Source organism: Oncorhynchus clarkii, chromosome 23 (assembly GCF_045791955.1).
Source record: "Oncorhynchus clarkii lewisi isolate Uvic-CL-2024 chromosome 23, UVic_Ocla_1.0, whole genome shotgun sequence".
Classification (NCBI taxonomy): Eukaryota; Metazoa; Chordata; class Actinopteri; order Salmoniformes; family Salmonidae; genus Oncorhynchus; species Oncorhynchus clarkii.
The window spans coordinates 22,439,104-22,456,833 of NC_092169.1; the positions used below are offsets into that span (position 1 = coordinate 22,439,104).

General features: G+C 42.6%; 1 protein-coding gene across 1 annotated transcript; it reads left to right on the plus strand.

Moving 5' to 3' along the window:
- Positions 1-4,417: 4,417 nt before the first annotated feature.
- Positions 4,418-12,312, plus strand: LOC139381529 (protein Wnt-8b). Its single transcript, XM_071125148.1, has 7 exons — positions 4,418-4,563; positions 5,228-5,261; positions 6,536-6,674; positions 7,544-7,669; positions 7,957-8,099; positions 10,965-11,105; positions 11,197-12,312. Exons 1-7 carry the CDS (start codon positions 4,490-4,492, stop codon positions 11,623-11,625), a joined length of 1,086 nt encoding a protein of 361 aa, XP_070981249.1. The 5' UTR covers positions 4,418-4,489; the 3' UTR covers positions 11,626-12,312.
- Positions 12,313-17,730: the final 5,418 nt, after the last annotated feature.

Below are 17,730 nucleotides of genomic sequence, written 5' to 3' on the forward strand. Positions count from 1 at the left end.
GTTATGTATGTCCGCGTTCCCTAGGTGCCCCCCTGGGAACAAAAACAGAATACAAACGTAAGTAAACAATTTCAATAATCAAAAACACTGCCTCCTATGGGGACACACATACCTCAGAAGCAGCGGCTACAAAGTACTTAACAAAAACCTCTCTCAGCAAAAACCAACACAGGACATACTAAATCTCGCTTAACAACCGACACACTAATCATCTCCCTCTGAGAAACAACCAACATATGATATAACCCTCAGCTCTCTCTCTTACAAAGGAACACTGACTTTTATAGCTGGAGAAGGAGTCTGTATCCTGACGAGGGGGCGGGGTCAGCTCCAATTAGCAATGGGACCGACCAGCTGCTTGGGGGAATTTCAGGAAGCCATCCTGAAACACAAACAAAACCACAACACAGAAACAGGCTATTAAATAGCCATTACTAGCCAGCCTCCACCCAGTACCCTGCCTTGAACTTAGTCACTGTCTGACTACCACCCAGTTACTCAACCCTGCACCTTAGAGGCTGTTGCCCTATTATTTTTTTTTACCTTTATTTAACTGGGCAAGTCAGTTAACAAATTCTTATTTTCAATGACAGTCTAGGAACAGTGGGTTAACTGCCTGTTCAGGGGCAGAACGACAGATTTGTATCTTGTCAGCTCAGGGATTTGAACTTACAACCTTTCGGCTGCTAGCCCAACACTCTAACCACTAGGCTACCCTGCATAGACATGGTCACGTTCCACCATGGTCACTGGTCACTTTAATAATGTTTACATACTGTTTTACTAATTTCATATGTATATACTGTATTCTAGTCAATGCCACACCGACATTGCTCGTCCTAATATTTATATGTTTCTTAATTCCATTCTTTTACTTTGAGAATTGTGTATATTGTTGTGAATTGTTAGATACTACTGCACTGATGGAGCTAGGAACACAAGCATTTCGCTGCACCCACAATAATATCAGCTACATTTGCATATATGACCAATAATATCTGCTACATTTGCATATATGACCAATAATATCTGCTACATTTGCATATATGACCAATAATATCTGCTACATTTGCATATATGACCAATAATATCTGCTACATTTGCATATATGACCAATAATATTTTATTTTATTTGAAGGGTTAGTCATTCAAAAATCATGTCAATCCCTATTATTTCACACAGAGTGAATCCATGTTGCTAATTATGTGATTTGTTATGTGATTTGTTTACTCCTGAACTAATTTAGGCATGCCTAAACAAAGGGGGTTGAACACTATTGCAATGACTATATTTGAGTTATTTGATTTGTATTAATTTTTAAATATTTGTAGAATTTTCTTTTCACTTTGACATTATGGAGTATTTTGTGTAGATCAATGACAAAGAGAAACCACTATTAAATATATTTCAATCCCACTTTGGGATTTCACGGCCGGTTGTGATACAGCCTGGAATCGAATCAGAAGTGACGCCACTAGCACTGAGATGCCGTGGCTTAGACCGCTGCGCCACTCGGGAGCCCGAATGTATGTGTTGTAATTATGAAGTTAATAACATATCAAATTTCCTTAGTTTGAGAAGATTGTTCCCTGATAATACAAAATTACATTTCATACCCTTAATCCTGTTGGCCCAACTAACTGCATAGGAGTCATAACATGCAGTGATACCCTCATTTAGGTACCTCCGATTCGTGGGTATTTTACCATAATATAACCAACAGACATGCATAGACCTTAATGAAAATCATAATTAGACTTTGCCACCCAAAGTGGACAAATATGTGAAATATGGCGTTCTGGCCCATGGACTCATTCATGTCTGGTGTGTTGGACTGCTCATCACACATTGGAAAGCTATTGGGGTGTGATATGAGGTCATAGTCACAATGAAATCAACTGCTTTAGAGTTTGTTTTAAATCTTATATGCTACATGACCGTGAAATACTGCATTCAAATAGAATAGGCATCATACATTTAATAGTTTCACATAATGCTTATTTTCTTAAATTAAATTAGGCTACCTTACTTTAGATTGTAACATTATCAAATCTCAAAATGTTCCGTTTGGTGCGTGGGTCTGGCTCATGGACTAGGCCACACACAGATAATCAGTCAGCAAAATGACGTTCAACTGAAAAGGCACTTGCTCAACGATTTGTAGACGGCCCAGGCGCTTGTAGCTGCACCGCCTGTTTAGGCCTAAAACAATCGTGCATTTTATTTTTTAAGTGTAGGCCAATAGACTAGTTCCTATAGGCTTACATTTAAATATAACTTATTTTGATTTTAAACAATAGAAAATAAATACATTAAAAATAAATTATTTAACTAAAATAGCCTGTAGTCATCATAACCAAAGCCGATGAAACAATTAGATGACTATGATGGCCTATACGAAGAAATTACTCAATTGAACAGAAAAATATATATCCGCATATAGGCCTAAATTTAGTAATATATGCCTACCTAAATAAATCCGAAACTATGTTTGCTATTTTTGTTGATTGATCAGTGAACCCGCTTAAAAATGTAATCCAAAAACATCCCTCGAATGAACTTTTCCAAATCACTTTCCACTAATCCTAATTTGCATATAAGAAAATGCGCGGACGTCAAAGGAGCTGTACGGTTTTAAAGGTTCAGACGAGGGGTTATTTGGGGACAATAACCCCACATGAGAAGTTAGATAGCGACCGTCTGGATTAGTGATGCAAATGCCAATTTGATCAATGGCTAGAGTCCTTAATCTTTGGATCCTCTCACCTTTTTTATTTTCTGGTATCTCAAAATGTCATCGCATTCAATTTAAATGCGCTTGGTTTTGTTAGGTAAAACGTGTATCCGATTCTCACAAGCTAGAGCAGCACTTCGGTGAAATGTTAACCTGAAATTGACATGAAGTTTTCACGTCATATTAGGCCTGTATATTACAACAGCAGGCGATTCAATGAAATTGTCAAAGGCCTGAATTAAGTGACCGATTAATTCGCTGACTTCAGTAGGCTACAATGCAACTGTTGGCCTTCTTATGTAGGGCTAATGTCATCATTTTGAGGAAGGACGTTGCCAATAATGCGCAACGGCTTTAATTTGCAACTTCATTCTGCAAACGTTTAGGATACATGATGAGAGTGCAGTTACTAGATTTGGCTCTAAACCTATTCTTATCTTTTGATCAATGCATCAAACTTTTCAAAAATCTAAATGTATTAACACGTCTTTACACTACCTTAACATTTCTTGAAATTCTATAAATGTTCACTGGGCAATTTTATTTTATTTTAAATAAACAATTGCGTTTTAGGTAGGCTATAGTCATTCATGCACATAAATTCAAACTTTTTCCTCGATTTGTATTAGGCAAATTAATGGCATCTTTTTAAAAACTCATTTTCGAATAAAATGCCTTCATTGTTTAAAGGGATGTTTTTAACAGGCCTATCCACTCCCAAAACAATCAACGTTAATACTTTCGATACCTAGTTAATATGGATCATATAGAGATGGAAATGTTAGTGAATTTGTTGTTTGGAAATTTGTTAGTGAATTGATTAGGTTAGCCTATTCGTATATTGAGCAGTGTTTAGCCTATCTGATGTTGTTTTAAAATCAATTTTCCTCACTTGTGGGCCTATTTATAATACTGCTCTCTCTTGTAAATTTAGTTCAGGTTAAGCCAATTAAAATTCGTTGTAGTAGGTTTATATTTTCTTTTAAATCAGAGGTTGTAAATTATCTTTTGGGAAATTGTGTGCATCTGGAAAATGTCAAATTATATACATACTTCAACACTGAATTTCAAACATTAGGATGTTAATTAGTCATAGCCTATGCGTCTTTTTAGAGGGACGAACGTTGACTTAATCGGACGTGGCATTTGTAAAACCAGGTTAATAACTTCATAAAAAACACACCTCTCAAGAACTCCCACAGTATCCAAATAACATCTCGTGTTTGTTCTAAGAAGATACTACCAGTACTGTTAGCCTATCAGTTACCGGCCGCTGTATCAAACTCTTTCAAGATGGTGAGTAAATTAACTTTTCAGGGTGAAAACTCCGCCAGATGAGTCGATTTCAGCCGGTTTAATATTAATTCACTTTATCCTGAATCCTTCAGAAGGCCGCGGGCATGGAGAGAGAGTTCGGGCCGACTCTTCCCTGGTTGCTATTTGTCTGCGCGAGGCCCAGGGTGCCCTTTTGATCATTTCAATCTCTCCTCGGTGCGCTCCTTCTGATTGGTCGAGGGAGTAAAACGGGGAAAATCTTTAATTAAGTAGATAATCTCTTGTTGGGATGAGAGTGGGTCCATTTCAGAGCCCCCCTCTAGCGAGTCCCACATGAGTATCTTAGCATATACAGCCAGTGTTGATTGGAGTTGTGGATGTATGTAGGGTAGTAGCTCTCACTATATCATCTATCCTCATTTAGAGAGCTGCTGAATGTGCATGCCATCCCTCTATCCTCTCTCATCTCTTCTGTCAGGATGTTCATGCATTTGGAGGTCTGTTACTATATCTTCATTTTGATGACTCACATGACAAGGTCCTGCTTCAGCTGGTGAGTTTAAACTATTTTGGACTCTTTGTTATTGCCTCATCCATCCAAAGCAATGGATGTGATAGGAAGGTTGCTAATTAAGTATTGTACATAGGCTTTTTGGAATAGAGAAATAATTCAATGATTTTGATGGTGAAAGGTTTTTCTATTTACTAATCAAATAAAAAAAGTTAGTTTAAGTTTGAAAATGGTTTACCAAATGGTTTACCAATTAGGCTTTTTGATTTTCCTTTATGAGAATGTACGGATGGAAAAGTATTAAATAATGATAATTCAATATTGTCCTGTAATTCTTGTAATGTTTATTACTCATGAATCTTCTTTCATCTCAGTCTATTTTTCTCAGGATTTTTTTGTTTTTGTTTAGGTCTTTTGGATATAACCTACCCAAAAAATGTAACTTTAACACCATGGTTATTGATCAGCAGGCCAGGGTTTAATTCATTTGGGAGACAAGGATTTATAGGAATGATATGGTTTAGAACCATGTTATTATATGTTTTAGTACTGCGTTATTTAAAATAGATAATGATGCTTTAGTACCATATTATTCAATGCTATTAAAGATACCTAATGAGAGATGTTAAGTGAGGGAGCTGTGGAATTCCTGCCCTTGCTGAAGGACACTTAATTCCCAGAGTTAATAAGCTGTCTCCTCTTCCAGGTCAGTGAATAATTTCCTGATGACTGGACCTAAGGTAAGCCAACATTCTTTTGATCTTCTGCCCAGATCCCCTTTCCCTTCCCTCCTTCCCTCCCTAAAAAGAGAGCAAAAACCACCCTGTGAGGATCTCTTACAAAACCTCACTCCGAAGACATTATTGCGTTACGTTACTCTCTTTCTCCCTCTCTGTTTCTATCTATAGACAGCATCTAATTTTCTCCACAATGAGAGTTTATGGTTCATATACATATGCATTTTCATCATTTATTTGTTATAACAACAGCAAGAGTATAACTTCACAGGGTTATGCTGGCCTTTTGGGTTCACTCCTTATTTGTATCTAATGCACTTGACCTTACTGAGGCTAAGAAGCTTTGAATGTCCATGGGTTTTGGTAGTAGAGGTGGAGAGTTATTGGGTTCAGTGTGTATAGAGGCAGTGGCAGGAGAGGACCTGGAAAGGGTTTTGGTCAATTTAATTTCTTTTTCAAGTTAACTGAAATTCCAATTCCAATTTTACCCATGAGAGGCAATGGAGGCAGTAGAGGCACAAGAGATCCCAGGATTGAGTGTGTATCGCACAGGAGGCTGTTGGTGAAGGGATGAGAGCTCATAATAATGTCTGGAATGGAGTGACTGGAATGGTATACCGTTCCCTTCATTTTGTTCCAGCCATTACTATAAGCTCTCCTCCCCAATTAAGGTGCCACCAGCCACCTGTGGTATAGAGACAATGGAGGCAGTAGAGGTCCGTTGGTTGTTGAGCTAAACTAGAGGCAGGAAAGGCAGTAGAGATCTCTCTGTGTTGAGTGGGAATAAACCAGAGGCAGTAGAGGCAGGAAAGGCGGTGCTGGCATGTGCTGTGCTGTGGTGGGTGGTCATCATTATCCCACCAGACCCCAGTGAGAAGCAGAGAGGTGGTGGCTCAGTCTCTCAACAGGCCACTTGAGACATATCATTCACACAGTCTCAACAAGGACCAGAGAGCTGGGCGAACAAGCCAAGTGGACATGGTGAACATGTAAAGAATAGGGCTTGGGATTCTTAACTCACTCAGGGGTTGTGAATCATGTTCAAAAAGTTGAATTAATATTGTATTAAGACTTTTTTGGTCAATTTCTGTTGCTAACCGAAGCTAATGTTTATTAGTATTGTTTCAACAAAAACTCAGTTAATACACTAGGAATTTTGGGGTTATAGAACTAAATGTCTCTAGAATTAGTTGCTTTTCATGATTGAACCTATTCAGTTTTTAGTATATTGTACCATCACATATGCCATGATGATATACTCCTCTGTGTTCCTCCAGGCTTACCTGATTTACTCCAGCAGCGTAGCAGCCGGGGCGCAGAGCGGCATCGAGGAGTGCAAGTACCAGTTTGCCTGGGACCGATGGAACTGCCCTGAGAGAGCCCTGCAGCTGTCCACACACAGAAGCCTCCGCAGCGGTAAGAGCCAATGACCAAGGCTCCATTGGAATTCTGAATTCCACTTTGGAACTTTGGAATTTCAATTAGAAAGTTTGGAGAATTTTGGAACTTCAGTTGTGCTGCCCAAATGACTCCCTCTTTTTCTGCCTAAATTACACTATTCTCCATATAGTGCACTATTGTTGACCAGACCAAATCTAGGGCACTATATGGTCAAAAGTAGTGCACTATATGCTGACTAGGAAATAATTTGATTTGCCCTTTAATAACAGGCCAGCTTTAAGTCACAGATCAGCCCATCCAGATCAAGGAGGAAGGACTCTTTCTAGAAAGTGAGATGGCGTTTGTTTGTTTGTTTAGTCAGGAGATTCATCAGTCAAAAGGATTGTTACAGCAACCCCACGGCCACTACGGGTCCCTCACCCAATACAACAGCAACCCCACGGCCACTACGGTTCCCTCACCCAATACAACAGCAACCCCACGGTCACACTGGCCAAAACAAACACTACTAATCCAATTCACAACATCCTACTGAGCCTCCCATCGACGGGACCCTGCTCAGGGGCCTTGTGAAAACATGGCACCCCAATGGCAATTAGAGGCAATGTGTTAATTACCAGGAGAGATAGGAGATAAAGGATACTGTGGAGTGAGAGGCGTTGAAATAGAAGCCCCACTCTAAAGATAAGGGTTAGGGTCACAGGCTAGAGGAGAGGAATGACCTATTCAGAGGAAGGCATTCCTGAGTACAGAAGACATTCCTGAGTGCATTTTAAAATGTCTCTCTCACCCAAAGCAAACAGAGCGACAGCACTTGTCCTTGACATCAGTTCAGTAATCATTGCTACTATAATATAATAATATATCATCTGTTTTTTCCACAGCGAACAGGGAGACAGCGTTTGTCCATGCCATCAGTTCAGCAGGAGTCATGTACACTCTGACAAGGAACTGCAGTCTGGGGGACTTTGACAACTGTGGCTGTGATGACACCAGGAATGGACAGCGGGGTAAGAGAAGATTTTAAAAAATCCACACACAGATCATTGCAAGACACGCATAGATGAAACAGATGATGTACATACTGTGTTGTAGTCATGTGATGGGATTCGGTTGTAGGCAAAACAACATTTAAATGATCTTTTCAAGTACTTCGGAAATAATTTTCTTCCACGTATTTCTGTCACAAATGGTGAGCCACCCTCTCGTACAGACAAACTCCTGCTTGTGTCCCCAGTGGGTGGGGAGGGGGGGGGGGGGCTGCTGCACTGAACTGATGGTTGGGTTATGTTTACAGGGGGTACAGGCTGGCAGTGGGGGGGCTGCAGTGACAACGTGGGGTTCGGTGAGGCCATCTCCAAGCAGTTTGTTGACGCGCTGGAGACAGGCCAGGACGCACGGGCCGCCATGAACCTCCACAACAACGAGGCTGGACGCAAGGTACAGTATTTACTTTATATTGTACTTTTTACTTTTACCATTATTTACTATATTCTCTATGTTCCCTGGCTGTGACACATACAGTAAGGCATCCATAAAAACAGTACCCATACGTCCCCCAAAACATCTGTGAATAAGGACACACAAGGAAATACTGTACTCCTCAGCTTTCCAGATTGATAGTTGCTGTGTGGCGATCTGCTGTGTGATGACCATTCTGGTGCAAATCGGCAGGCGAGTGCTAGGCAACACATTGGTGCTGCAAGGGGTGAGCTATCCCTCGGCATTGTACAAAACTTTGATGATATAGTGAAATATTATCATAATTCCAGATAGATATAGAGCTTGGCTTTCAGGGTGTTCTGAACTCCAGATCACTTTGAGATTAAATCAGTGAGATTGCCATAGGGAGGAGCTCTTGTAGTTCAAGCTGGAGGGCCAGATGGCCTGTCTGATATTTGCGTTTCCCACTCGGCCCCCCAACCGACCGACTGCTCAATGTAAAGTACCTTTTGAATAATTTTTTTATTTCTCAACCTGCCCAGTGAGAATTACAGCTTACAGCAAGCGTACCACCCAAGCGTCCCCTTTCACGTCCCCATAAGTGAGGTGCCACTCGTCCTCCAATAACCACAGTGTGTTCGCTGTACCAGAAGGGCCTATTTACCAGTTACTGAATGTCCTTTATTATGACAAGACTTGAGTTGCAAGATCTCAGGATCACTGGTGCTACTTCTTAATTAGAGTATCCCATGGTTCCACACACTGCAGACGGGGGCCAGTATTATGCCTGTCTGCTCTCTTTAAATACGTTTTTAGTTTCATTCTTGCAATAAGCATCCAACATTTATTCTGTTGGTCTTTGTGTGGCCCCTGAGGAGTCCATAGTCAGGGATGAAGGACCACAGGCGAGAGAATGGAGTGGTCTTTGTTTATCCCGCCTAGGAGCCCTCCTGTTGGGCCCCCGCTGCCCCTCCGAACCCCATGGCACCTGGAGCATCATTGTAACAAAAAAAATACCAGAGAAAAAAAGAAAAACTCACCCCTTCTTCATTTTGACACTCAATAGACTCCCCATAGTCTCTTCATTGGTTCTTCTCATGGCAGAAAACATGTTGACAATGGCCTTGCTAAATAAATACTCCTCTCACTCCAGGAGGGACACAGTCAGTGTCTCGATGTGAAACTTTGATTTGGCCCTCACCTCGCGAGGAAGCTCTTCCCCTCCCCGTAAAGAAACGTTCCTTTTGAACCGACATCTGTTAACATATGTGTCGGGGTGAAGTCAGGAAATATTGAGGGGGATCACAAAAGCTGACAAAAACTTGAGCATGAACCTTGAACCTATCCTTTCTCCCCTCAGTGAATTCATCCTCTTTTTGTCAAGTGGGAAGGCTTGAGCGTACAATGGGTTCATTTGACAACACATCAATCAAGAGCCAATGGTCTTCACATTACACAACTGATTATTTGAAACAAAACCATGCTCAGCCACACACACATACAAAACTGATTTCCTGAGACCAAATAAATAAACTTCTCATCTGCATGTTGCTGCTTTAAAGCCCAACTGAAGGCAACAAACAACTTCTCTGATAGAAAACGATATTAGTCAGAAGCAAAGTTTTGTAAATGAGTTCGTCATGACTTACTTGAGGGTTGGGCTTTCATTTCACAATGCTTACTTTCCCACTAACAAGTGATACACAGCTGCAGTGATTGCACTCTATCCAATCCTACCGCAGAACACAGATACAGTGAGACAGACATGTTCACATAAGACAACAGGTTGCACAGTTTTTTTACTTGAGAAATACTGCACCAAATACCTTAGCTAGATGTAAAATTGTGCAAGTTATCTTAGATTCATTCAGACTATTTTGAGAAAGTAATACTGGCTTTGTTCCTATGGCATCTCATGGGCGACAAAAACATCAGTAACTGGCACATCGAACCACACCCCAAGACTGAAATATTGTTTCTTACAGTGATGAGCAACAGAGAAACATACTGAATCAGTGTGTTCAGTTGTGCTTTAAAAATAAGTCTCTTTAATGATTTATTTTTCTATACTCCTGTTTCAGTTGGTATTTGCCTAGTGCTTACATTTATTTTATTTAACCTTTATTTAACTAGGCAAGTCAGTTAAGAACAAATTCTACATAATAATTATATGGCAACAATAGATTATTTCTGGAGTTGACAGAGTATTTACTTGATGTAATATTCAGGTTATTATAATGACCATTTTCCAGGTGAATCAGACTGTAGAATAAAGCTTAACCAAAGTCTCCTTCCCTCCACTCCTCCCCTCTCCTCTCCCTCCCTCCACTCCTCTCCTCTCCCTCCACTCCTCTCCTCTCCCTCCACTCCTCCCCTCTCCCTCCACTCCTCTCCTCTCCCTCCACTCCTCCCCTCTCCCTCCACTCCTCTCCTCTCCCTCCACTCCTCTCCTCTCCCTCCACTCCTCTTCTCTCCCTCCACTCCTCTCCTCTCCCTCCACTCCTCCCCTCTCCCTCCACTCCTCTCCTCTCCCTCCACTCCTCTCCTCTCCCTCCACTCCTCTCCTCTCCCTCCACTCCTCTCCTCTCCCTCCACTCCTCCCCTCTCCCTCCACTCCTCTCCTCTCCCTCCACTCCTCCCCTCTCCCTCCACTCCTCTCCTCTCCCTCCACTCCTCTCCTCTCCCTCCACTCCTCTTCTCTCCCTCCACTCCTCTCCTCTCCCTCCACTCCTCCCCTCTCCCTCCACTCCTCTCCTCTCCCTCCACTCCTCTCCTCTCCCTCCACTCCTCTCCTCTCCCTCCACTCCTCTCCTCTCCCTCCACTTCTCTCCCTCCACTCCTCCCCTCTCCTCTCACTCCCAGGCTGTGAAAGGAACCATGCAGAAGACATGTAAGTGCCATGGCGTCTCCGGGTCCTGCACCACACAGACCTGCTGGTTACAGCTACCAGAGTTCCGGGAGGTGGGAAACTACTTGAAGGAGAAGTACCACCGAGCCCTGAAGGTATATATTATTTATTGTTTATATTAAACAATATTGTTTATAGGCACTTTAAAGGAACTTCACATAAAGTTTATTAATTTATTAATTCAAGGTGGACCTGCTCCGGGGGGCCGGGAACAGTGCAGCCAGTCGAGGGGCCATCGCAGAGACTTTCAGCTCCTTCTCTCGTAAAGAACTGGTCCACCTAGAGGACTCCCCAGATTACTGTTTGGAGAACCGTACTCTGGGTCTGCCTGGCACGGAGGGCAGAGAATGCCTGAAGAAGGGCAAGAACCTAAACAAGTGGGAGAAGCGGAGCTGCAAGAGGCTGTGTGGGGAGTGCGGTTTAGCCGTGGAGGAGAGGAAGGCGGAGTTGGTGTCGAGTTGCAATTGTAAGTTCCACTGGTGCTGTGCGGTGAAGTGTGAGCAGTGCCGTAAGACGGTGACCAAGTACTTCTGTGTGAAGAAGGGGGGGCAGAGGGGGAAGAACCAGAGTGCTGGGAGCCGTAAGAAGAACCTGAGGCTGAGGAAGAAGCACTGAGCTGCGTCCATCTTCCTCACCATCATCATCACTGCCATACGCCTTGTCTTCTCACAAGATGATTTTCACAGACCCTCTCAAATGTTTTTACAACAGGCTTTCTGCTTGTATTCAAAAGACTTCATTGGAAAATAATTTATTGAATAAGTCAAGTATTGTATCCCAATCAAATGCTTAATAGTGGGGTAGAAAATGTGTGTAAAAAACATGTTGATGAAACTACATGAGAAAAAATAGAGGGAAACTATTAGTTGTGTAGAACTGATGGTATAAAGGGTATACATATATTTAAAATTATTAAAAAAAAACTTTTTCCCCCAATTATATATATTATTATAAGTCATTGGGCATTTAAAGCATGTTGCATACGGCCACACTCAATAATCTCCTTCATACCTGATATCTTGAACAACTCTTCCTTAATGATCCGTCAACGGTAAACCTCAACAACATCTTATTTATTGTCATAAGTACCACCAATGAGCTACGCCATTTCCGATTGGTCAGTTTATCAAACATTCCTTCCTGTCATGATGACCAAGCTCTCTCTACATGTGACAGTGCCTGAGATCGAAGCATCCCTGTAGTTTGTTCAAGCATGTATCACAACAGATATTCAGATTATAGGTTTGAAAAACAAGAAGAGACTTTGGGGTGCATTCCTCTCGTCCAATCCAATCCCTTGCCTTGCCCTGCCCTGCCCTGCCCTGCCCTCCCCAGCCCAGCCTTACCTTGAGGATGTATTTAATTGTAAATAAAATGAAGCACTTTGTTCGGTATATTGTTTATTTATTGCACAGTTTTTTCCTTAGTTTTTGATTTATTCATAGTTGCTTTCATGGTTGTTATTATTTTCTATAAAACGTTTGTAATTAAAGAAGTATAATCTACAACTCCCCTATTATATGAATTTATTGACCATGCCAATCACCCGTTTCACATTTCACATCCATTCATTTCAGAAGTGTTGAATTAATTTCAGAAGTGTTGATATCGAATGCACGATTCTTTCCTATATTCCCGCCGTGTGACATGTAAAACACCAATGTTCAGCAGTGGTACAACACAACCTGAGGCTCTTTTTATTGTTCACTTGGGGATCCGATAACCCTCGGGCAAAGTAACAACAAGAGAAAACTTTTCATTATACTCTTCCTTCCTTCACGCCTTTCGCCTTGACAAATACCTCCCCTTTCTTTCTGCCCCTCGTCCGTCTAATCCTCTAAGAGCCTCTCCTTACGCCCTGGAACTCAGAACTTTCTTTACAGTTTAATACTAGTTTAATTAACTTTGTCCAGACAGAGTGCATGATGGGGGGGGGAAACACGAAGAAGCAAAACAAGTCGCCCTTAAAAATCTTTAAAAATCAACCACCCCGCCTCTAATTTTGTATGCTAATCTCCTTTTTCACGCTGCCCCTCCTTAGGAGTGAGTGGTGAGTTGGGACAAAAACTGTTGGGAAAACTTGGTGGTGTTGCCTTCCTTCGCCGGGGGCTCGCCAGTGGCTTCCTGCTGGCTGTTTCATTCCTGGGCCCCCTCGGCCTCCTCGGCTCACCTATTTGGATCCTTTCTCTCCTCTAGGGCCTTCCTTTGCTCGATTTAACAATGAGCGTCGAGCTAATCAGCCCTCTCGGAAATGCGCCACTGCCGAGCTGCTTAATCCCCTCTCCTCCTCCACCGACTCAATGGACCTCCGCCTTCAAAAGGGCTTTGGGAAAAGGCTTTGCACAGATTCACACTGTTCCCTCAATACAAGTTAGTTCAAGTATTGTGCCCACAACAAGTGGGTATGATAAACAAATGCTTGCCAGGGTGGATACCCACCCACCACCCCACCTGTGGTAGCCTAAAGAGGGTGCCAGGGCCGGGGGCAGACAGTAGCGCATGGCAGCCAGACCCAGGGGCCTCCAGGGGCCCGACGGGGCCCTCCAGATGAGATGAGACCTGAAAGAGGAGATTAAAAGCCCCTTCGAGAGTAGAGGCAGTTTGTTTCTGTACCCTCGTCTTTCTAGCCAATAAAGTGTCAAGGAAACACATTGTTGACATCTTATTTATGAAATAATGATCAGAAACTCAGCCTGTTGGCTGGATCAAACTAGGGGGTAGCCTGCTCTGCAGAGCAACTCTCTAATCACTAAGGCATATAACAAGAATGTTTGTGCAAGTCTCCCATCAAATCTAATTGTATTTGTCACATACACATATTTAGCAGATGTTGTTGTGAGTGTAGCGAAATGCGTGTCCATTGACATAAATACATGATTTTAAGGGAATGGCTCAGTTACACTCGCTGATCTGAAGTTAAGGTTTGGCCCTCAGAGTCACCATCATTGTTATGGAGGTCCAGTACAAGGTCTGGATTGTGTTTATTAGGGCACTCAGTGGGAAATGTTGTAAATGGGTTGTGTTGTTAGGGTATGCAGCGGACAATGTTTTCAAACGTTTTGCAACCGAAAATGAAAATGATCCTTTCTTATTGGAAAAAAACAGGTAGTCCCTGTTTGTTTCAGTCCGCTTTCTTCCGTTTGGTGCCTAATTAACACAGCCCTGCTGACAGCACACTGCCTGTGGAAGTGGAACTGTGGGAGGAATGAAAACCCCACACAGCAGCTGACCCAACCGAACACGTTTAGCAGTTTAACACCTCAACCGTCAGGTACACCTGTGACACCATCTACACAACATGTGTCAAACTCATTCCATTGAGGGCTGAGTGTTTACGGGTTTTCACTTCTTCCTTGTCCTTGATTGATCAATTAAGGTCACTGATTAGTTAGGAACTCCCCTCATGTGGTTGTCGAGGTCTTAATTGGACACAAGTAAATAAAAACACAGCAGACACTCGGCCCTCCATGGAATGAGTTTGACACCACTGTTCTACACCGTTCAGTCAGAAGCGATTGTGCTTGGGGGGAAGAGATGAAAGAGGAGTGATTTAAAACAGTGGACTAATCCTGTTCTTCAAACAGGCTTGATCTGGTCAAAGATAATTCCATGCTTGATAAATCTGAACCTGGGGAGCCTTTAGTTTAGATCCTCTTGGTCTTCAGGTTCACACACACACACACACACACACACACACACACACACACACACACACACACACACACACACACACACACACACACACACACACACACACACACACACACGCACACACACACATGCACACACGCACAGACACAATACACACACTCACACGCACGCACACAAAACAGACAAACATGCACATATGCACGCACACACACACACACACACACACAGACACGCACGCACAGACACAATACGCACGCTCACACGCAAGCACACACACACATGCACACACGTAGGCGCACACACATGACTCTGGTGTACTTCTGGACTAGGACCACCTCAGAGACGTAAAGCCTACAGCTGTAAAATAGTACTGCACTGGCTGACCCTCTCAACCTTGCTTCACTCTGTACCTAATCATGTGCAGTGTTTGAACATGAGTCTGCTTCTATGGATGTCTATAGAAGAAATACTGTTGATACTGCATTAAGAAGTTAAGGAACTTTACGTGAAGCAGTACATTATACATAGAAATGCTCAGGGAAACGTTCTATATATTGTTGTACAAAATATTTGACACGTTTCATTATGCTTCTACATGTAAATACATCACTGTAAAATGACTAGTAGAAGAGAATACTACAAACACAGTGGAATCATTGAACAAAATATGAAATTTATTGATGAAATACAATAAAATATACAACATACAGTGGAGAGAACAAGTATTTGATACACTGCCGATTTTGCAGGTTTTCCTACTTACAAAGCATGTAGAGGTCTGTAATTTTTATCATAGGTATACTTCAACTGTGAGAGGCGGAATCTAAAACAAAAACCCAGAAAATCACATTGTATTATTTTTAAGTAATTCATTTGCATTTTATCGCATGACATAAGTATTTGATCACCTACCAACCAGTAAGAATTCCGGCTCTCACAGACCTGTTAGTTTTTCTTTAAGAACCCCTCCTGTACTCCACTCATTACCTGTATTAACGGCACCTGTTTGAACTCATTACCTGTATAAAAGACACCTGTCCACACACTCAATCAAACAGACTCCAACCTCTCCACATTGGCCAAGACCAGAAGGCTGTGTAAGGACATCAGGGATAAAATTGTAGACCTGCACAAGGCTGGGATGGGCTACAGGACAATAGGCAAGCAGTTTGGTGAGAAGGCAACAACTGTTGGCGCAATTATTAGAAAATGGAAGAAGCTCAAGATGACGGTCAATCATCCTCGGTCTGGGGCTCCATGCAAGATCTCACCTCGTGGGGCATCAATGATCATGAGAAAGGTGAGGGATCAGCCCAGAATTACACGGCAGGACCTGGTCAATGACCTGAAGAGAGCTGGGACCACAGTCCCAAAGAAAACCATTAGTAACACACTACGCCGTCATGGATTAAAATCCTGCAGCGCATGCAAGGTCCCCCTGCTCCAGCCAGCGCATGTCCAGGCCCGTCTGAAGTTTGCCAATGATCATCTGGATGATCCAGAGGAGTAATGGGAGAAGGTCATGTGGTCTGATGAGACAAAAATAGAGCTTTTTGGTCTAAACTCCACTCGCCGTGTTTGGAGGAAGAAGAAGGATGAGTACAACCCCAAGAACACCATCCCAACAGTAAAGCATGGAGGTGGAAACATCATTCTTTGGGGATGCTTTTCTGCAAAGGGGACAGGGCAACTGCACCATATTGAGGGGAGGATGGATGGGGCCATGTATCGCAAGATCTTGGCCAACAACCTCCTTCCCTCAGTAAGAGCATTGAAGATGGGTCGTGGCTGGGTCTTCCAGCATGACAATGACCCAAAACACACAGCCAGGGCAACTAAGGAGTGGCTTCGTAAGAAGCATCTCAAGGTCCTGGAGTGGCCTAGCCAGTCTCCAGACCTGAACCCAATAGAAAATCTTTGGAGGGAGCTGAAAGTCCGTATTGCCCAGCGACAGCCCCGAAACCTGAAGGATCTGCATGGAGGAGTGGGCCAAAATCCCTGCTGCAGTGTGTGCAAACCTGGTTAAGAACTACAGGAAACGTATGAACTCTGTAATTGCTAACAAAGGTTTCTGTACCAAATATTAAGTTCTGCTTCTCTGATGTATCAAATACTTATGCAAATTAATTACTTAAAAATCAAACAATGTGATTTTCTGGATTTTTGTTTTAGATTCCGTCTCTCACAGTTGAAGTGTACCTATGATAAAAATTACAGACCTCCACATGCTTTGTAAGTTGGGGACCAACAATTAATTCCCATCCAAACTTCTATTTTCCCTAACCCCTAACCCTAACCCTTCTGGTACTCACAACTATAGTACAACATACACACACACACACACACACACACACACACACACACACACACACACACACACACACACACACACACACACACACACACACACACACACACACACACACACACACACACACACACACACCAACACCTATGTTTCAAATGCAGAACGCAGCGTGAAACATGGTTCACGCACACAACAGTTCTCCCTCCGGAAAGTGACACGACCTCTAACCTTGGGGCCTGAACTTCCGTCTTCTCTCCGTCCAATGCTCCGAGGGTCAGGGTGGGGGGGCTGGTCCTGCCAGGTTCAGTTTTCTCTGAGGTATGAGTCCGAGGTGGCGGAGAGGTAGAGGTGACACTGCCAAGGAAGAGGGAGCGATTAAAGATCCACTCTCTCTCACTGCCTGGAGGGTCAATCTCTTCTGTAGTTCTGGTGTCACTGGAAGCGGAGGGACAGATAGAGAACAGAGACAGAGATGTCATGGGATCAGCAAACTGTCTTCCATGATGGTTTCAGATATTCCATGACAATGGCATTTTAATTAGGATTCATTCTAGAATGTATCTGTCTTGGAACTTCTGCTGGAAATCTGATTACAATGTGACAGGAAAAATTCGACAGTTTTGTTTAGTCAAACTATACCTAAAAAGATGAGTTAACAAAACATTCCTTTAACATTGATCTGTAATCTCTTACGGCCGTTGTATCAGTCTCAATCGGACGAAGAATAACAGACAGATAACAGGACAAGAATGACTCTAATT